Here is a 17143-nt window from a genome sequence, read left to right on the forward strand (position 1 = left end):
CACCCAGACCCCAAAACATTCAGTGCGGCTAAGGGCGGTTCTTGTGACTTGTGTTTCCTAAGCATATACAGCAGCATGTTCCCTAAGCGACTTCCTGATCTACACCCCAGCACCCCGAGTGGCCTGACCCGGCAGGAGGACAGCAGGCACGCTGCAACACGGGTTTGCTCATGCACACACTGCTTTAGCAAGCTTGGTAAACACGGGGTGGTCTGAAACACTCATGAATTAGCTGAGTCGGTCGGTCGAGATTACAAGGCCAGGTGGTTGGACCCATGTGGACGCTGTTGATCCACCGAGCAGCCTGAACGGCAGGCTGCACAGGCCACAGGCCACACAGACTGTGGCTGGGTCGCATCCTCAGCGCCTCGCAGAGTTCCTGCAAGGCCGAGTGGCAAACGGGCGGGGACACCAAGCACTTGGGCAACAAACAGCAGAAACGGGCCCCTCATGCCGGAAGTCAGGATTGTCAGAAAACCAGCAAAAAGGCAAGGCAAAGCACCATCGCCACCAGCCACCAAAACCAGAGTCCAGCAACTGAGCAGCTCTCCCCGTGCCCGGGAGAGATGACAGAGTTCCGAGTTGGAGGACGCAGTGAGTCAGGGGCAGCGTCGGATGGAGAGGGAGGGGCAGGGGAGTCGGATGATGGTCCCGCCTCTGATCCACAGGAGGCTCAGCCACCTCCTGCCCACGGCCTCCCCAGCCGGGCACCAGCGGCATGACCAGCTCTCTGCTGTCACGTCCAGACTGAGAAACATGATCCTTCCACGCGCTGCACACCAGCAGCGCGTGGACAGACTCTAGGGGGTCTCCAGCTCGCGGTTAAGCACGGGGTCTGAACACAGAGCGCGAGGACCACAGGGGACAGCGGCCCACAGTCTCAGTTACCTGCAGGCCGTGCTCCCCGGCGTCGTATTTATTGTCGCCATCCAGCTGTTCTACCGCCACGTAGTCCACAAATGATTCAAATACTTTCAGGAGAGAGAGAGAGAGCAAAGTCAGCCAAAGTATCAATGAAGCTTCGATTATAACACAGCCAACCGCTCAATTCAGGCACCAGAGAGGAACGAAGATAGCAACAACCGCAGCCATGAACACGAACTCCCAGGTCTGCACCTTCACTGACCCAGGGAGAGGTGTACACTCTTAAGCAAACTGAGGGTGCTGCTGAGTTGGCCAGAAAGTTTGTTTGGGTTTTTCGTAATATCTTACAATATTATCTTGTCTTATGATAACATGGAGTGGATGTTTTATTAATAATAACATCAGCAACATTAGAAACAGCCGAGAATGCGGCCACGTGTAACTCTGAACAGTAGAACCTAAGTGTTCTCACCCCCTAAATTTAAAACATAAACGGTAGTGAAATAATGGATGGGTTCACCGACTACATGGGGGAGTAATTCTCTCACAATATCCATGCACATCAAATCATGATGAATACCTGTTGACCCTTTATGATTGCATCAATTATACCACCAGAAAGCTGAAAAGGAAGAACCCAGAAGTGATCCAAGGACGGTAGCCAACGGACCAGCAGAAGAGTCTAGAAACAGGCCTGCACAGATAAGCAGGGCTCTCCGCTGGCAGAGGGGCAGGCAGAGCACCTCGGGTCCACACTGGCCCCAGGTAGAAAGGAACTGCTCTGGGTGGGTTGGAGACCAACAGAAAAGATAAAAGAACTGTCTGCTGATGCTTCAGGGAAGGCATTCTTAGGCACAAAAGCAGAGTGAAACACTGGATTTCACAATTATGAAATTGTTAAACAAATGGCAAGATGGCAAGAGTAAAAAAAGTGAGCCCCAGATGAGGGAAGAGCCCCAAAACCCAACCCAGTGTCCAGAGCCCACGAGGAACCAGCCGCATGGTGGTCACGACGGGTAACAAGCGGTGCGCCCCCTGCGCTGGACTTTAGTACAAGGGCAACAGCCATTTTCATACGCTGAGTGATGGCAGTACAGGACCCCGCGAGCCCTCCAAGACCCCAGCTCACTGCCTGGACCTTCCAGGCGGCAGCGCTGGGGAGGGAAACCCCAGAATCTGAGAGAGTGTGGGGATTATAGGGACCTCTGCAAGATGGCGGGCCCAGGGGAGCCCAGGCGATGTGCTCAGGCTTCTCCTAGAGCCTTGCTGAGCACTAACCAGGGAAGGACAGTCCCCGCAGCTCACCCAGGCCTGGAACAGCCCTGCTCTCCGCAGCCACAGTTAGAAAGCCCCACAGGGACGGGACCTTGGGCAGAAAACCTGGCAGATACTGCCTCGGTTGTGGGGACAACTGAACCCCACGGCTCCAGCAAGAGACCACACTTAAACAGGCCTCAAAAGCATCAACTATCTCCACATAATTGCAATGCGCCCCAGGACAGGGGTGAAGAACAGCCAACACAAGATAAAAGTCACGACAGCTGACATCTGATGAAAGACGACTGGACCGGCAACGGGGCTGCAACTCACAGCCCGTGATGAAAAACGAGTCGACGGAGACAGATCCAGAAATCATAGGATTAGCAGACACTAGCAGACATGGACATCAAGTTACCGTGGACGACATTCCGCACGTTCCAGGAGATATCCAAATCACCAATGAGCTTTTGAAAAGGCGAACTCTCCCTGACTTCTAGGCAAATGCAAATTAAACCCAAGACAGCCCCATCTTCCACATCCTGATGACCAACTGGATGTGGAACAAACGCTCGCACCTTGCTGGGGGGTGGCAGGGATAAATGGCTGCATCTGCTAAGCTCGAAAAGAATGGTTCCCAAAGTCCTGCGTTACATCCCCAAAGCAGAATACTAAACAGCAATGAAAATGATCACGTAACTGCTGCCACAAGTGCATGGAGGCAACGTCGAGAAAAGCAAACCGACAATTACCAGACTATGCCCTGCGTTCTCCCGTCCTTGTAAACTAATCCAGCAAAGGATGTTAGAAGCCCGGAGCTCCCCAGGAGGAGAGGTAGGCAGTGGCTGGAAAGGGCCAACGCCTTCCTTAATTAGCAAACATTTTAGTTTCTTGACCTGAGTGGGGTTACCTGTCTGTGTTCATGAAATACATTCATCGTTTGGACCACTTTCTCTACAGTGTATTTTAATAAAAACCGCTCGCATCAATGAAGCATGACAATGAACTGTGAGAAGGTCGTGCTGTATGTACACAGAACTTACTGTTTTTCTTTCCTTTTATACTTAGCTGGATGTCATAATAGTCTTCTCTTCTGTCAGATCGGTAGTCTACTTCTTTACACTGGATATAAGACTACAAATAAGGAAAATGCGGTGACTTAGGCATCGAGCGTCAAAACACGGACGCTGAGAAATTTCTACACAAGTCACTCTTTAAAACTGGGAATCACATACCACCATCTTGCCTCTGAATAATTTAGGTATGGTGCCTTCTACACACGTGCCTTTCATCTTGTTTTCCACATTATCAAGCAACTGGAAGAGAAAGTTTTGGCTTTCAGAAAATGTTACGCTTAAGCATTATGCAGTAATTTGAAACGTCATTAGGAAATTTCAATGGTCAAAGAAATTCTAGACTATAAATATTATGACCTTTAGCATGCAATTATCAAAAACATACAACATCTTCTTTCTTGGTTGGATATTTACAAAAATAACTACATGCAACAGTTGAGATTAACCCTCTATACAGCCTTTGGAATGAATTAGTAATTTGTAGTGCCTTTAGAAGCATTTTTTTATATTCATTTTTACCTCTGTGGAAAAGCATGTAAATTGAGCACTAAACTTAACTCGTATTGGTCCACACCAAGAGATTAATGAGGTTGAGCCTGTCAACAGGATTGACTGGTTTGTCCATGGATATTTAATGAACTGGATTCAATCCAGCTAGTGCTGCAAAAAAGAAAACACACCTTGCCCAGCCAATCACCTTGAATTGCCATTTCACGTGTGTGTGTCTCGCATCACGACTAGAAGAGTGGGCACCTGCTAGTGACTAGAGGCGGTTTGGGGGAGAATCACCCACACAAAGGTCTGCCTCAACCAGGACTTGTTTCTTGGGCTACTAGCTGGTAGATTACACCAATTTAACAAACTTAACAGTCCACTGCCTGTACTGGTTCCCCTCACACTTTCCTACCAAATCATTTTACAGTCTTTCTGGCCTTTAAATGAGATATGTGCCATCTTTTCTTTCTAGCCTAGCCCTGGTCCTGAACAAAGATGGGCATAACTGGAATAACAGTGACTAAAGGTAGGTCTGAGGTTTTGTTTGGTAACAACTTCGAAATATGAAATGTAAGAGGAAAAAAATTACGGCAGCAAACTCACCACTCGACAGAGCTCTTGAACATCGTGTTGCATGAAGCTATCTAACGTTTCCCACCTTAGAAAGATAAAACGAATGTACGTTGAAACTTCTAAATTTCACACAAGAATAAGTTAACAAACTAAACTGTATCACCAGTCATCATTCTTAAACTAATTTAGAGGATTATTTGGGGGGGGGGGTACAAATCAAAGCCAAGCTGAACTTTATCGGGACACTGAAACGCTCCCAACTGTCTCTTGTTCTAAATGCCTTACTGGATGGGGAGGTCGTGTTTGCAAGTAAACGCACAGAAAGCTTGGAGACCATTACCTGTCCTTTTCCTGACAGGCAGACCTAAGTGGCGCATTAGTTCTCAAGTAAAATTCTAAGAGCCTCCATTTACAAAAAAGTGAAACAAACAACCCGGGTAAGATGCCCCGACACCACTGCGCGCCTGGGCTCTGCTCTCAGCCCTCTGCGCCCACTCGCTGGAAAGGTCTCCCCACACGCACCCGAATGACTTAGTCAGCTTCTTTGTTCCTACGGGCTTATCGCTGTGCTGTAGCTCGTAGAACACTCTCTGCAAGGCTAAAGGGACACTTTTGGATGAATCGTCGCCCTCTGTCGGCATCATGTACACAGCCTGAAAAAAGCAATTCAGAAGTAAAAATGGAATCTTATGTGAAAGCATCATTTCTACCACAACGACTAAGGTAGATGGGTAGGGCTTCTCACTATCCCCCCAAAGAGTCTGAATATTCTTCCAACACTCATGTCTCTTTAGAGACAATCTAGAAGTTACAAGAAAGTGCAGAAACAATTTTAAACATTGCTCACAGCATACCATCCAATGAGCACCACTTCTATTGCATACTCCTTAGAGCACCATTTTTTAACTTAGCTTGACATGTGAACAAAAAAAGTTGATGAAACCTTCAACGCTACTGAAATTATCCACACTCAGCCTCTGATCTAATCCTATCTAGGTAATTACTGCTTCCTGGAAGACTAGTGCGATGCAAACAGGAGTGCCGGCAGAGCGGGTCTGCACAACCTTCCTAAAGTACAAGTAACTATCCTGTTAGGTTTTACGTTTTATCTACAAAAACTGAAAAATCAGATTACTAGCCAGTAGTCTTTCAACTCATCAAGCTCCATATAAAACTTTTCATATCTTGCTACTACTGACTTTCATATTTTTAAAAAAAAGCTTGATTATTTCCAGCCTAATAAAGTTAGGTTTGCTAGCTGTACCAAGCTTCTCATCACACCACTTGGCGTCACAAGTGTCTGAACAGCAAGGAATGAAGCTACGTGTAAGTATGAGGCAGGGCCCTCCCTGGAGACAAGCCTGGGGCCGGGCTGTTCTTGCCCCAGAATCCTGCAGAGAGAAGGCAGGCTGGGGAAGGTTGAAGGGGAGAAACACCATCCATTTACCTTGCGTAGCTGGTTTGTGAAAAATAAAGTCTGCAGCAGGCTGTTCATGTAGCAAGTCGCTCCCTGATTCTTTAAGCCGACGTAGCCCGTGTGCTTCTTTGAGTCCCACCTACGAGACCAGTTTGAGGTTCAGGAAAGGCTGCGCCCCCATGCTTTTGCCACACGTGTGGGCAGCGTGGCTGGGGCTGGCTGCTCTGTGCAACCACCTCCGCCCCCATCCTGACACGGGATGACGTCCGAGCACCCGCCTCCAAGGGAGTAACTCATCGCCAAGCCAGGGGTCCTGCTTCCCCGGCTCCCTCCAGCACCACCCATGTGGCCCACTCAAGTGCGGGGACTAGGGGGAACTCAGCCTCACTGGAGTGGCTGCGTGGCTTTCGTGTACCCAGGGCACTGCTCCCACATGCAAGCTACACTGCGGTCAGACTGGCTCCCTCGCACACACGTAACACACACGTGTAGTCGGTGCAAGGCAGAAACCGCTGAAACCCTCTTTTCTGTAGTACCACGTACACGAGTGAGGACAGGTATGCCGACAGGATCAGGCCTCAACTCCCAGAGCCTTTTCTCTTGAGTCCATTGTATCTCTGGCTGCTTAGGACACTGTACCGTCTGCAGCACCCCCATGACCCCCCGTAGTAACAGGAAGCAGAGGAGCCCTCCCTCTCTGCGCAATGTGAACATATGGCCAATGCTAGACGTTTCCTGTGAGGTCAGTGTCGGCAAAGACTCTGATGCTGCGGGTATTAGGTTTTCTTGAGTAAGACAGTTTTGACTACTAAGTCTGAAAAACCCATTCTGCTGTTTTTCTTAGTTAAAAAACGTAAGTATAGGGGAACACAGTTTTAAAACGAGGGCAAAAAACCCCCACAAAAAACTAGAAATACCACCTTGTGGCCCACCCTTGACCCCGGATATCTGAATATGATTCAAGTGTACAATTCAAGTGTGTTTCAAAAAGGAGTCTGATTTCTCTGAAAGTAACCCAATTAATATGAAAACCAACAAATCTCATTTGTTTTTTAAAATTCCCAGTGCCACCAAACCACCAGGTCAGTCTATGCGCTCTTGCCAGAGGAGGGCCACGTGGGAAGAGAAACACGCGTGAGCGGACAGGGCACCTGAGCCTGCCTCGCTCCTAGACGGCACCGTGCTGCTTCAGTGCTTGGCCTCGGGACACCCGTTCTGCCCCAACCTGGTCCCAACGCACCAGCTCAGCCTCCGGTGCCCCCTGCAGACTCCCCTGACACCCTGGCCATTCCTCTCCCTTCTTATCCATCAGGGACCCAAAGCTACATATTCTTCAAGGCCAAAACCTTGCTCTTGCACACAGCCCTCCCAGACCTGGGAAAGGAGCCCATCCTCCCAGCTCCCCACCCTCTCCCCATCATCACACATGTCATGGCGCTGCCCAGCTCACCAACAAAGTAACAAGCGCTTATGCTGCCATAGTTACTGTGATTAACTCCTCTGCCCGACCGGTCCCCAAGTTCTTTGAGGCTGTTAAATTGTAGCTGCCTCATTCACCACAGTTACAGTCCCAGAGCCCAGCAGCGTGTCTGGCTCATGGAACTGTGTTACTCGCTCAGTTGCGTCCGACTCTGACCCCGTGGACTGTAGCCCACCAGAGTCTTCTGTCCGTGGGATTCTCCAGAAAAGAATACTGGAGTGGGTTGCCATGCCCTTCTCCAGGGGAGCTTCTTGACCCAGGGATTGTACCCGGATCTCCTACATTACAGGTGGATTCTTTACCATCTGAGGCACCAGGGAAGCCCAGGCTCATATAAACTGCTCGATAAAGGTGCCACACAAAGGCACCGACGTGAAGCTGGCACACACGTCTGTGTGCCACGGGGTGAGCACAGAGAGGCTGCGTCTCTGCTGACACAGGCACCTCTGCTCACTCCTTTCACTACAGCACCCAATCAAAGGAAAACTTACGCAACTCCATGGGGGGCATCCGCCTGTACAAAGACTTCAAAAGTAACTTTGTCATCATCAATAAACCCTTTCTCAGGATCAGTCACTTCCTATAAAAAAAAAAAAAAAAGAATATCCAACTTGCATGAGAACACACAAATGCTCGCTTCATTTCAAACAATAACCCTAGTGCCCGGTACTTAACAGATTAAAATACTGCCTTTTCAAAACACTGAAGTTGTGCTTTCTAGTTTTGCAATGCTCTGGCCTATTTTCAACAATGTTGTTCTCCGAATGAAATCAGCCAGAGTCTGGATGCCTCCTGGAGGAGTAGAGGGAGACCACATCTCAGACCTAAGGCCTCCACGTCCACTTAGCAGGCAGGCTCCCGGGAGGCCACCGAGAACACCCTAGAGAGCTGAGCAGGGCGTTCCTACGTCCTACTGGCTTCTGCTCCTGCAAAAGCAGCCTCAAAGCGCTGACGTTAGAATTCAATGGTTACTGCAATCTTCCCACAAAGTGCCTGCCTCAGTATTATTTTTCTTAAAGGAAATCTAGCCTATCCAAAAAGTGCTAGACTACCTTATCTTACAATGTCTGATCGAAACACTGGCTGCTGAAAACCTCAGCAAGGAATCAGGAGGAAACCTGTTTTCAGTTACCTACCCAACTAGCAGAGCAAATGTTTCTGATTCCGAAACGAATGGACAGAGGAGCTGAAGAATCAAGGATCAGGGCTCGGATTTTCAGTCTGAGTAACTGCTACTTACGCTCCAGGCCATGAAATTGGAAAATCCCCAGTCGTTCTCTTTATGGAAGAACAAGTGGCTGATGCGCCGGCTGAACGACTTCTCGTCGTCCCTGTAGTTGATGATCTTCAGCACCGCCTGCGCGTGACAGGACCACGACCTGTGCGAGGAGGGCGACCTGAGCCTCAGTCCACAGGCGGACCCACACCGACCCCCTTTCCAAGAGCACACAAAATCGCCCCTATCATTTCCTTCTATCTTTTTTTTTTTAGATGGAATAAAGAGCACATATGTCTATCTTTAATGAAGAAAGAAGTGAAGAGGGTCCCGGGGTGCCCCTGTGTAGTCTGGAGGGATTTCAGTCTACGTTTTATGTCTTTTTGATTCCTAAAAGGTTTCAAGTTTTTTATTGGTATCTATAAAACACCAGCGTTTGAACTTCAAACAGTGTCCTGAGATTTGACAAGAGACGATAGCTTTTTGGTCAGATAGCAGTTCTAGTATCAAATACGGTGGGGCTGCTTGAGACACACTGAGGAATGACGAACCTGTTTGGCTGTTAGATGGACAGACCTAAAGCTCCAGGTTCCACAAGTGTCACTCCTGCCCCTCCCCCCGGGCTGCGAGGCTCCCGGGTCGGGTTGTGCAGGGGGCTCCGAGAAGGACCCTGCCACCTGGGAACGACTGCAGGTGCAGACGTCCGGGGCAGACTGCACATTAAATGCTTAAGGCCCAACTCGGAGCTCACAGGACTGCTTCAAATGACCTCTGACATGACCGCAGACTCGTGAGCACGGGGGCAGCGGCTGCTGCCCGCTCGGGCCCGGGCTGTGCCTGAACCACCTGCTGCTCAGGCTCAGGCTGTCTGCCGGACTAAAGAAACCCAGCCCAAGGCTCGTCCGATCAGGTCAGATTGTAATGTGAACTGAACACAGAAGTAAAAACACAGCCGAGGCCCTGACTGCTCCTTAAAACTAGCTTCTGAAACACTCAGGTAAAGAGGAAAAAAAGGAGCTGGGTTCCCCCGGGGCCGCGGCAGACAGACATGGACCAAGGAGGCGGCCTTCTCCTGGGTGGGTCAGTGCAGAATGAGGCAAAGAGACAAAGTGAGCTGGGATCCCCTCAAACGATCGCTCAACTGTGCTGCTGAGAAACACTGGGCAGCAAGAGCTTGGTCTTTAGCTTTCCAAATAACCCACAGAATTAGTTAACAGACAGTGTGGATGTCTGCCTGGAGAGTTTCCCTTAACTATCGTCTTCCCCTCTGGCAGTTATTGGCAGGATAAGAATTACAGTAGTCCAGAGAGGCCCTAATTCCATGTTCCACGGGCAGGTAGATTCTCACATACACAAAGTTTAGTGTTTTATTTGCACGAAAAATATACACCTCTTCTAGTTTGGAGATAATACCTACCAGTGAGTTTCTAAAGAGGGAAATGTATTGAATCTAATTAAAAATCAAATTGCTATGTAGAGGCAGCAAGGAAATTCACAGAGAAATCCAAAATTCAAAGAGGCCAATCTGGCTTATAACTAATTGTGGATTTGTAATCGCATCATTTAAACTGTCTTACGTGGAATCAGATTCAGCATTGCACTGGAGAAAGAATCCTACGCTTTTTTGGTGTGGTCTGTCTGGATAAAAGCGTGGCATCACCATAATCTTCCACGGCAGATTTCGCACAAAACACGGAGGGCTAAGGACCGACTCACTCAGTCTGCTGAAGCGCTCGACAGTGAACTGAAAGGTTGCCTCGGAGCGCCAACTCGTGTCTGCAAGAAAACGCTTTGTCAATCACAGGGCCCGGGGACCGTCGGACAACACTGAAGGCAGGACAAACCTGGCATAAACGTTCTCTACAATGGCAATTCAACTGCTAAAGCCTAACCCTCTGGGGAAAGGAGAGCATCATGTCCAATTCAGTATCAATCTAAACTGTGAGATGACATACAGTTTGTGTGAAAGAAACCCCAGACTCAGAGGGCCAGCAACACACACCTGCCTTCCCACCAGACTGGCTCAGTGTGATTAAGAATGTCTACTCTACTCTGTCTTAATTCCCAAGTAATCCGCAGTGAGTGGAGAGGCTGGAGGAAAGCAATGAACTTCTGTCACATCTGTTCAACGACAGGGCTTGAGGAGGGAAAGAAAAGGGCTTGAGACCTGGGCTGAGCGTAGAGAAGAGACATGGATTTGCAGGCAAACAGGGCCTTCCGAGGAGTGGGGACAGCCATTCCTAGGAAGCGCAGCCCTGCTTAGAGATAAGACCATTCCTAAGAAGTTAGCTAAAAAATAACGTTAACTTCATCAGTTCACCATTTTGGTGAAATAGCACGCTAGATTCTCTAAGGGGAAATATTTGGGGGAACAAAAAAAAAAAAAAAAAAGAAGAAACTGGTATTCCTTTGGACATGAACAGAATGAACTGTTAAATTTACTCAGCAAGACCAAAGGCCAACTTAAGAAATCAAGGTTTCCTCCAATAAAAAGCAAAGCACTGATGAGAATTAAACTAAAAAGTCACATTTTGAATTCTAGCCTTTTCTGCTGGTGACTACTCATTTCAAGTGACCCCAGGCAGTGATAATTAGCGCCGACAACCCATTAGCCTTCTGCAGCTGTCCAACCCCCCACCCCGCCCCAAAAAAACCTGTTACCAGCCAGCACATAAGAAAACTGCAGCGGGGAGGACAAATCGCTACACAACTTTCCAAGCAGTTCCCTGCTCTTTATGAGCCTTCTCGTGGCAGGAGGGGACAGCTGACAGGCACAGGGGCCGAGGGCCACATGTGACCTGCAGAGTAACAGGAGGGCCTTTTCTGGCTGAGCGGCAGGGGCTACTTTGTCACCCCTGAGCCCAGGCACAATTGGGGTTCTCAGGCCTAGGGAGAGCGTGCCGAGAATATGCCCAGGCCCTCCACACTTCACTTCTCTGCACACAGAAACTGCCTCCACTGTGGCTGAGTTTGTTCTTAAGAAAACATGTCCATCAGTCCTCATGAGAGGGTAATATTCTTTACCAAAGAAAGAAAACCCCACAGGATGTGCTAACAGCGCTTTTCCCTCCATTTAAAGGCTCTGTCCCCACTTGTTTTACTACCCGTAACCCTGGTTCTTTGCAGAGGCCCTCAAAGGAAGAGCAGCTGAATGGCGTGCAACGCGTTCGGGCCTCTGCAGGGGTCACCCTCATCCGTTCCCGACATACAGAGTCCATGGAAAAGGCAAAATGCCTGTTGCAGAGAATGCGGTCCAGAACGCTGGGGAGAGAAGCGGGCCGCTCCTCCACAGCCACACGTATCGTATTTGAGCAGTGTCCAAACCCCGCGGCCAGGCAAGGCAGGTGTAACTCAGCTCCCACGTTACAGGTGGGGACACCGAGGCTTGCTGAGGTTAAGGGGCTTATCTCATCCAAGGTGTCACAAGGGGTCTCAGGACCCAAAATCTGTGGACACTAAACACAGTGACCAACACCACCTTAAGAGTTTAGGGGACCAAACGCAGAGCCTGATTAAACCAACCACTATCTGGTGATGACAGGACATGTTAAAGGGACCCAAAGACATGACGTCACAAGCCTCCATCTACGCGACTTTCAGTTACCATTAAGGGTTTTGTAGGATGAGTTTTATATAAAAAATGCCTTTCTGCTCTTCTTCCCTACATGTTAGTCAAACAGGACCACAGGAGCCTGGCGTGGGTCCGGGAGCAGGCCAGCCCTCCAGGGTTCCTGGTGCTGCCCTGGCCCGCCTCCTCGCCTCCCCTCCCCTCCCCCACACAGCTCACATTCGCTGAACCACACACCAGATGCGAGATGCTGCCTCATGCCCAAGGCACAGGATTAGCTTCCAAAATATGCTAATCAGGAGGTTTGATGTGAGATTTCACGTGAATAAAAATGTCACCACCCCCTCTTCAAGCCCTTCGTACCCGTGGCATTGGTGGCCGAGACCAGAGCACAGCTGCCCGCTGAGCTCCTCCCGCTAACGGAGCAGCTGAGAACCTGTACTAAGTACCAGCAGGTCCAGACAGGCAGGGGTACAGCAGAGCGGCAGGTAGGAAGCCCCTCTCTGTCTGGCGGACAGGGCTGGCCTGGTGACTGTCCTCTGAGGAGTTAGGGGAGAAAATGGGTGGAAGGTGCCCAGGACTCCACAAACTATTTCTGCAGCTTTCTCTATCTGCAATGGCTTCCAAGTGAAACTCTTTTGGGTGAAAGTGGTACACTTGGGATTACGAAGGCTAGCTCGTACCCTGCCGGATTATTGCCTCATCCAAGCAGACTCTGACCTGCCTGAGCACCATGGGACACTGACTGACCCACGCCAGTGCCTGTCGGCAAGCCTGTGCCGCCTGTTGCCTTCACACATCCTGGCAGAAAACCTGGTCCCCCAAAAGGCGGGCCTGAGGTTCCCCCAAAGGGCACTCTGGCAGAAGGTGTATCAAACCTCAATTATTTGTTCTAATACAAATCTCTGCACATTCCAGTTAATCACCACCACCCCCCACCAGGAAAAAAAAAACCACAACTACTGCTTCCAGGGCACCAACCACCTGTATCTACAACAGTCACTCTACCTCGACTGGACACTTCTCCCACCACTGCTGTCAGCCACTCAGCTGCCGTGCAAGAGCCTCCCCGCCACGAAGGCTTCTCTGCGCGGACTGAGGCTCCTACCCTGCGGTTCCCCACACCGCGTGCCCTCCCTACATTACACTGCCAAAGGAGACTCGGAAAAAAGAGGTGCTAGCATTTCAGAGGCTTGGGGAATCATCAACAACAAAAAGGGCTTTTGGAGAAAGATGTTAGGAGGCTAACAGCTCACAAGTACTCAGTAAAGAACGCACTTAACCCAGCACTTCTCTCACTTTCTGCAGATTTCTGAACAATTTCACACACACATATTCTGCCATTAAATGGTTCAAAATAACTATCACCGTGGCCCCCCGCCCCACAGACACCGTCTTTTCACTCTCCTGCCCCTGGGCCTTTCAGAAGACCAGGAACAAAGGGTACTGAAGACCACTGCTACTTTGCCCTGTAAAGTGCTTTTTCCAGCTGATAATTCGCAGTAGGAGCATTTCTGCTTTTAGGTTCCATAACGCCATCATTGACTACTAACAATTTAGTACAATTGGCCTCAAAAGAAAGGGGTGTTGTATACACTATGCTCTCCTTACACTGGTTCTCAGGTGAGGCAATCTGGGGCCCCAAGGAGACTTCTAGCCACTTTGAGAGACATTCTGGAGCTGTCACGACTCGGCGGGGAGGAGGGGATAACACAGCAACCTAAAAAGTACAGGACGGCCCTTTCTGACCAAGAAGGATCCACCAAAAGGCCTTGGAGCCCTCGGAAGCCTGCGTCTGGATCCACATCTGCACCTCCTCCCGAGCCCTCCCACCCCAAGAACACCTGGGGCGACGCCAGGACAAGCCTGCACTGTGGAACCAGCTGAGGACAGGGCTCTGGCCGGCTGGGGCGGCTCCCTGCTCTGGGAGAGGCTACCATCGACCCCTGCCTCGGGCCTTCCCCGCGGCGCTCTCTGAACCACTGCTGGCGTCTCCAGGGTCTGCGATGGAACCAAAGGGCCCTCGCAGCCGGGGGGCCACCCCACACCGTCGCCCTCTTGTCTGCGGTGGAAAGCGCACTCCACAGGTAACAAAGCAGCGGGTCAGACCACGCCTCTTTACCTTCCTCAGATATGGCCTCAGCCCGCTGCCAGGGGTAAAGCGCACTGTGAGAGAACTCTCAACTACGGCTGCAGTTTCTCATGGAGGCTGAACTTTTGGCAGGAGGTCTGAACAGCAGTCCTTCTGGTGGTGCAGCCCGTGACTGACGGTTTCTTTCAACTGCCCCGTTACACCCCTGGGAAGGACACAACCCTCATGAGGATTGATGGACACGCTCTTGACAGAACACGGTTTCATATTACACTGCAAGACTCCGGGGGGCCGCATAAAGTGACTCTTGGCTGCTACCTTCTCGTGGGGTTGACCTGGCAAAGGCACAGGCCACACCCGTCTGATAAGGCATAATGAAGAAATAGCCTCGAGAGAAAGTGCTCCCCTAGGCCCAAAATGCCCATGCATGTACAAATGTGTACACTTTGCGCAGAGAAGATAAAAGACCAAAAGTCAGTCTAGGGGATGAAGCCCAAAGCTCGATTCTGGTTTCGAACCTAACCGGAGTGGGGAGGGGTGATCAGCTACAAACAACTGATACGCTTGCTACAGTAGGAATGCAATGGGAAGCCACGTTCCAGTGTCTAGAAGTATCGTGCTGCAGACGAAAAGGAAAGGACAGTAAGGTACTTGTTCTGAGTACTAGGAGTGGCTGGAAAATTAACTGCAGGCCTGAGCAAATACCCGTCAATTACAGACTTCTGTATTTTAACCTTCTCGCCTAGGCTGGGGAGAATTAACTTACCTTGAAATCTGCAGGCAATCGTGAAATTCAAAACCAAACCAGGCTCCTAAATTTTGCTCAGATACAACTTCCTGAAAACTAGCTACTCTTAAAGAGACTCGGCAGTCCTCACGGAAGAGGTGTCTGCTTCCAACTGCTTTCTGCCCAGCACCAGGAGATGAAGCCCGGGTACTCACCGTCCTCCATGTCCTCCTCTGTGTTGCTGTGCCCGTCACTCATGGCCACATTCCCGTTGATAACAGGGTTTTGGGTAATTCTCGGTGGGTCATCTGTATCTCCAGCTTTGAAGGAAACAAAGAAATTCCACTATTTTTACCTTCCTGGCTTGGATCAAGTAAACAAAAACATATCTGTACTTTGGACGATTTCCAGGCACTAGTAAGTTCCAACCGAGCCAAATAATTACATTCTTAACCCAAAAGATACTTACTGGTATGTTTGCTAAACAAACTTTTGTTCCTTTCAAAATGCTAAGTGGGATATGAACACACAATAATCTGCTGAATTTGCAATGGAATTTATTTTGAAAAAGGTTTCTACTCATTAAAACTCAATCCTAGAGAAAATATTGTTTGGGGGTGGGGGTTACTAAAACAGCATACGTTAGAATCTTCCATCATGGATACACGTGCCTTAAAACAGCAGGCTCATTCTCAAGCTGTTACTGGACACTTCAATTATATAAAGCGTGAATCCATACCAAAGAACAGGAATGGCATTTTGGGGCATGGGGAATTTGAAAAGGGGGTCCCTGGGAGGATGGGAATGGAGGAAGATCCTAGAAAGGATCTCGAGACTAGCAAAATGCTTGCTGAAGGCTGGCCTGGAAAACTTTTGTATAAAATCAGAAGCGAGGATTTAAAACTTTTAACCAAGGACGGACAAACATGAAGTGTAAACTCCAACTGTAACACTCCCATCCCTCTTCATTCATTAAGTACAATCTTCTTCAAGACATAGGGCCATGGTTTAAAAGAAAAAAAAATTTTTTAAACTTCTGGCAGGAATTAGGATTTAAACAGCCTCTACTGGTCAAAATGGCCATACTTCACATTTAAATCCTGTCCTTCTGGCATATAGAACAGTTTACTGCAACTAATGATGTTCTGTGTTTCCTTCTATGGTCAGCTTTCCCTGGCAACTCAAACACTCCAACAGAAATTAAGGATATCAGCTACAAACAGGAGATGTGGTTTTTAAAGTAGCTACACAGCTGTGTATTTGGACCTCAGTATTTCAGAGCCTTTATACCACTCCAACAAGCAGTGGGTCCGATTCAGCACCATGGACAGCACCCTTCCCTTTCCCCTCTAAGCAAGTTCCAAACCCCAACTGTCGGGTTACATTTCTCAAATACTTCCTGAATATAAACCATCCTTTTTTTCTTAAGTATCTCAAAACACACCTTAGAGTTCCTTGGAAGCCAAGACACAGGTATTACCACCCAAATTTAGACCACTGCCAGTCTTGATATTTTTGTATTATTAAATATCAATAAACCAGTGAAGTTGCTCAGTTGTATCCGACTCTTTGCAACCCCGTGGACTAGAGCCCACCAGGCTCCTTCATCCATGTAATTTTCCAGGCAAGAATACTGGAGTGGGTTGCCAACAAGGATCTCCAGGGGATCTTCCTGACCCAGGGACTGAACCCAGGTCTCTCCCATTACAGGCAGATGCTTTACTGTTTGAGCCACCAGGGAAGCCCAAAGTGAAAGTCGCTCAGTCATGTCCAACTCTTTGCGACCCATGTATAGTCCATGGAATTCGTCAAGCCAGAATACTGGAGTGGGTAGCTTTTCCCTTCCTGAGGGGATCTTCCCAACCCAGGGATCAAACCCAGGTTTCCCACACTGCAGGCAGATTCTTTACCAGCTGAGCCACTAAATATCAATATATACATTTAATAAGTTTTTGTCAGGGTATCAATAAAAGCTATTTACGAAAACACAATTTTTAAACTGGCCCTCTCAATCATGACACCCTGACAAAAAAACCGGGGAAAGAAGTAAAGTAGAAATTCCTTTTCCCGATGCTTATCTAGCTTGAACCATATATGCTAAAAATGTACTTTGACTGAAATTTCCACATTTACCCTCCTAAGTTAATTACCTCAAGCCATCAAAAAATATTTTGAGGAAAAATCCTACAAAGGCCTATGAAATAAACAGCACATTCCACCAATGGAGTATTATACAGCAGCGGTTTTTTTTTTAAGGTTCTCGGGGAATTCCCTGGCAGCTCAGTGGTTAAGCACTCACACTTTCGCTGCCCAGGACCCAGGTTCAATCCCTGATCAGGGAACGAAAGGTTCTCAGTGTACCTACTATACCAGGTTCT

The 17143-nt window shown here is 48.9% G+C and overlaps 1 protein-coding gene across 2 annotated transcripts in view; it reads right to left on the bottom strand.

Annotated features, from left to right (window-relative positions):
• USP7 (ubiquitin specific peptidase 7) overlaps positions 1–17143 on the bottom strand; it is a 54769-nt gene that overhangs the window by 13215 nt on the left and 24411 nt on the right. Inside the window, exons 1-11 of one of the 2 annotated variants that reach the window (XM_018040611.1) lie at positions 14981–15091; positions 14069–14243; positions 9956–10154; positions 8403–8541; positions 7654–7742; positions 5713–5821; positions 4788–4918; positions 4296–4350; positions 3357–3437; positions 3165–3255; positions 889–971 (exon numbers count right to left, since the gene is read on the bottom strand). In XM_018040611.1, coding sequence (XP_017896100.1) covers positions 889–971; positions 3165–3255; positions 3357–3437; positions 4296–4350; positions 4788–4918; positions 5713–5821; positions 7654–7742; positions 8403–8541; positions 9956–10041 — 864 coding nt within the window. In that variant the 5' untranslated portion in view covers positions 10042–10154; positions 14069–14243; positions 14981–15091. Of the gene's footprint in view, positions 1–888; positions 972–3164; positions 3256–3356; positions 3438–4295; positions 4351–4787; positions 4919–5712; positions 5822–7653; positions 7743–8402; positions 8542–9955; positions 10155–14068; positions 14244–14980; positions 15092–17143 lie in introns of those variants that run through there. The other variant, XM_018040610.1, reaches the window with a different exon arrangement.

Source organism: Capra hircus, chromosome 25, assembly GCF_001704415.2.
Source record: "Capra hircus breed San Clemente chromosome 25, ASM170441v1, whole genome shotgun sequence".
NCBI lineage: Eukaryota > Metazoa > Chordata > Mammalia > Artiodactyla > Bovidae > Capra > Capra hircus.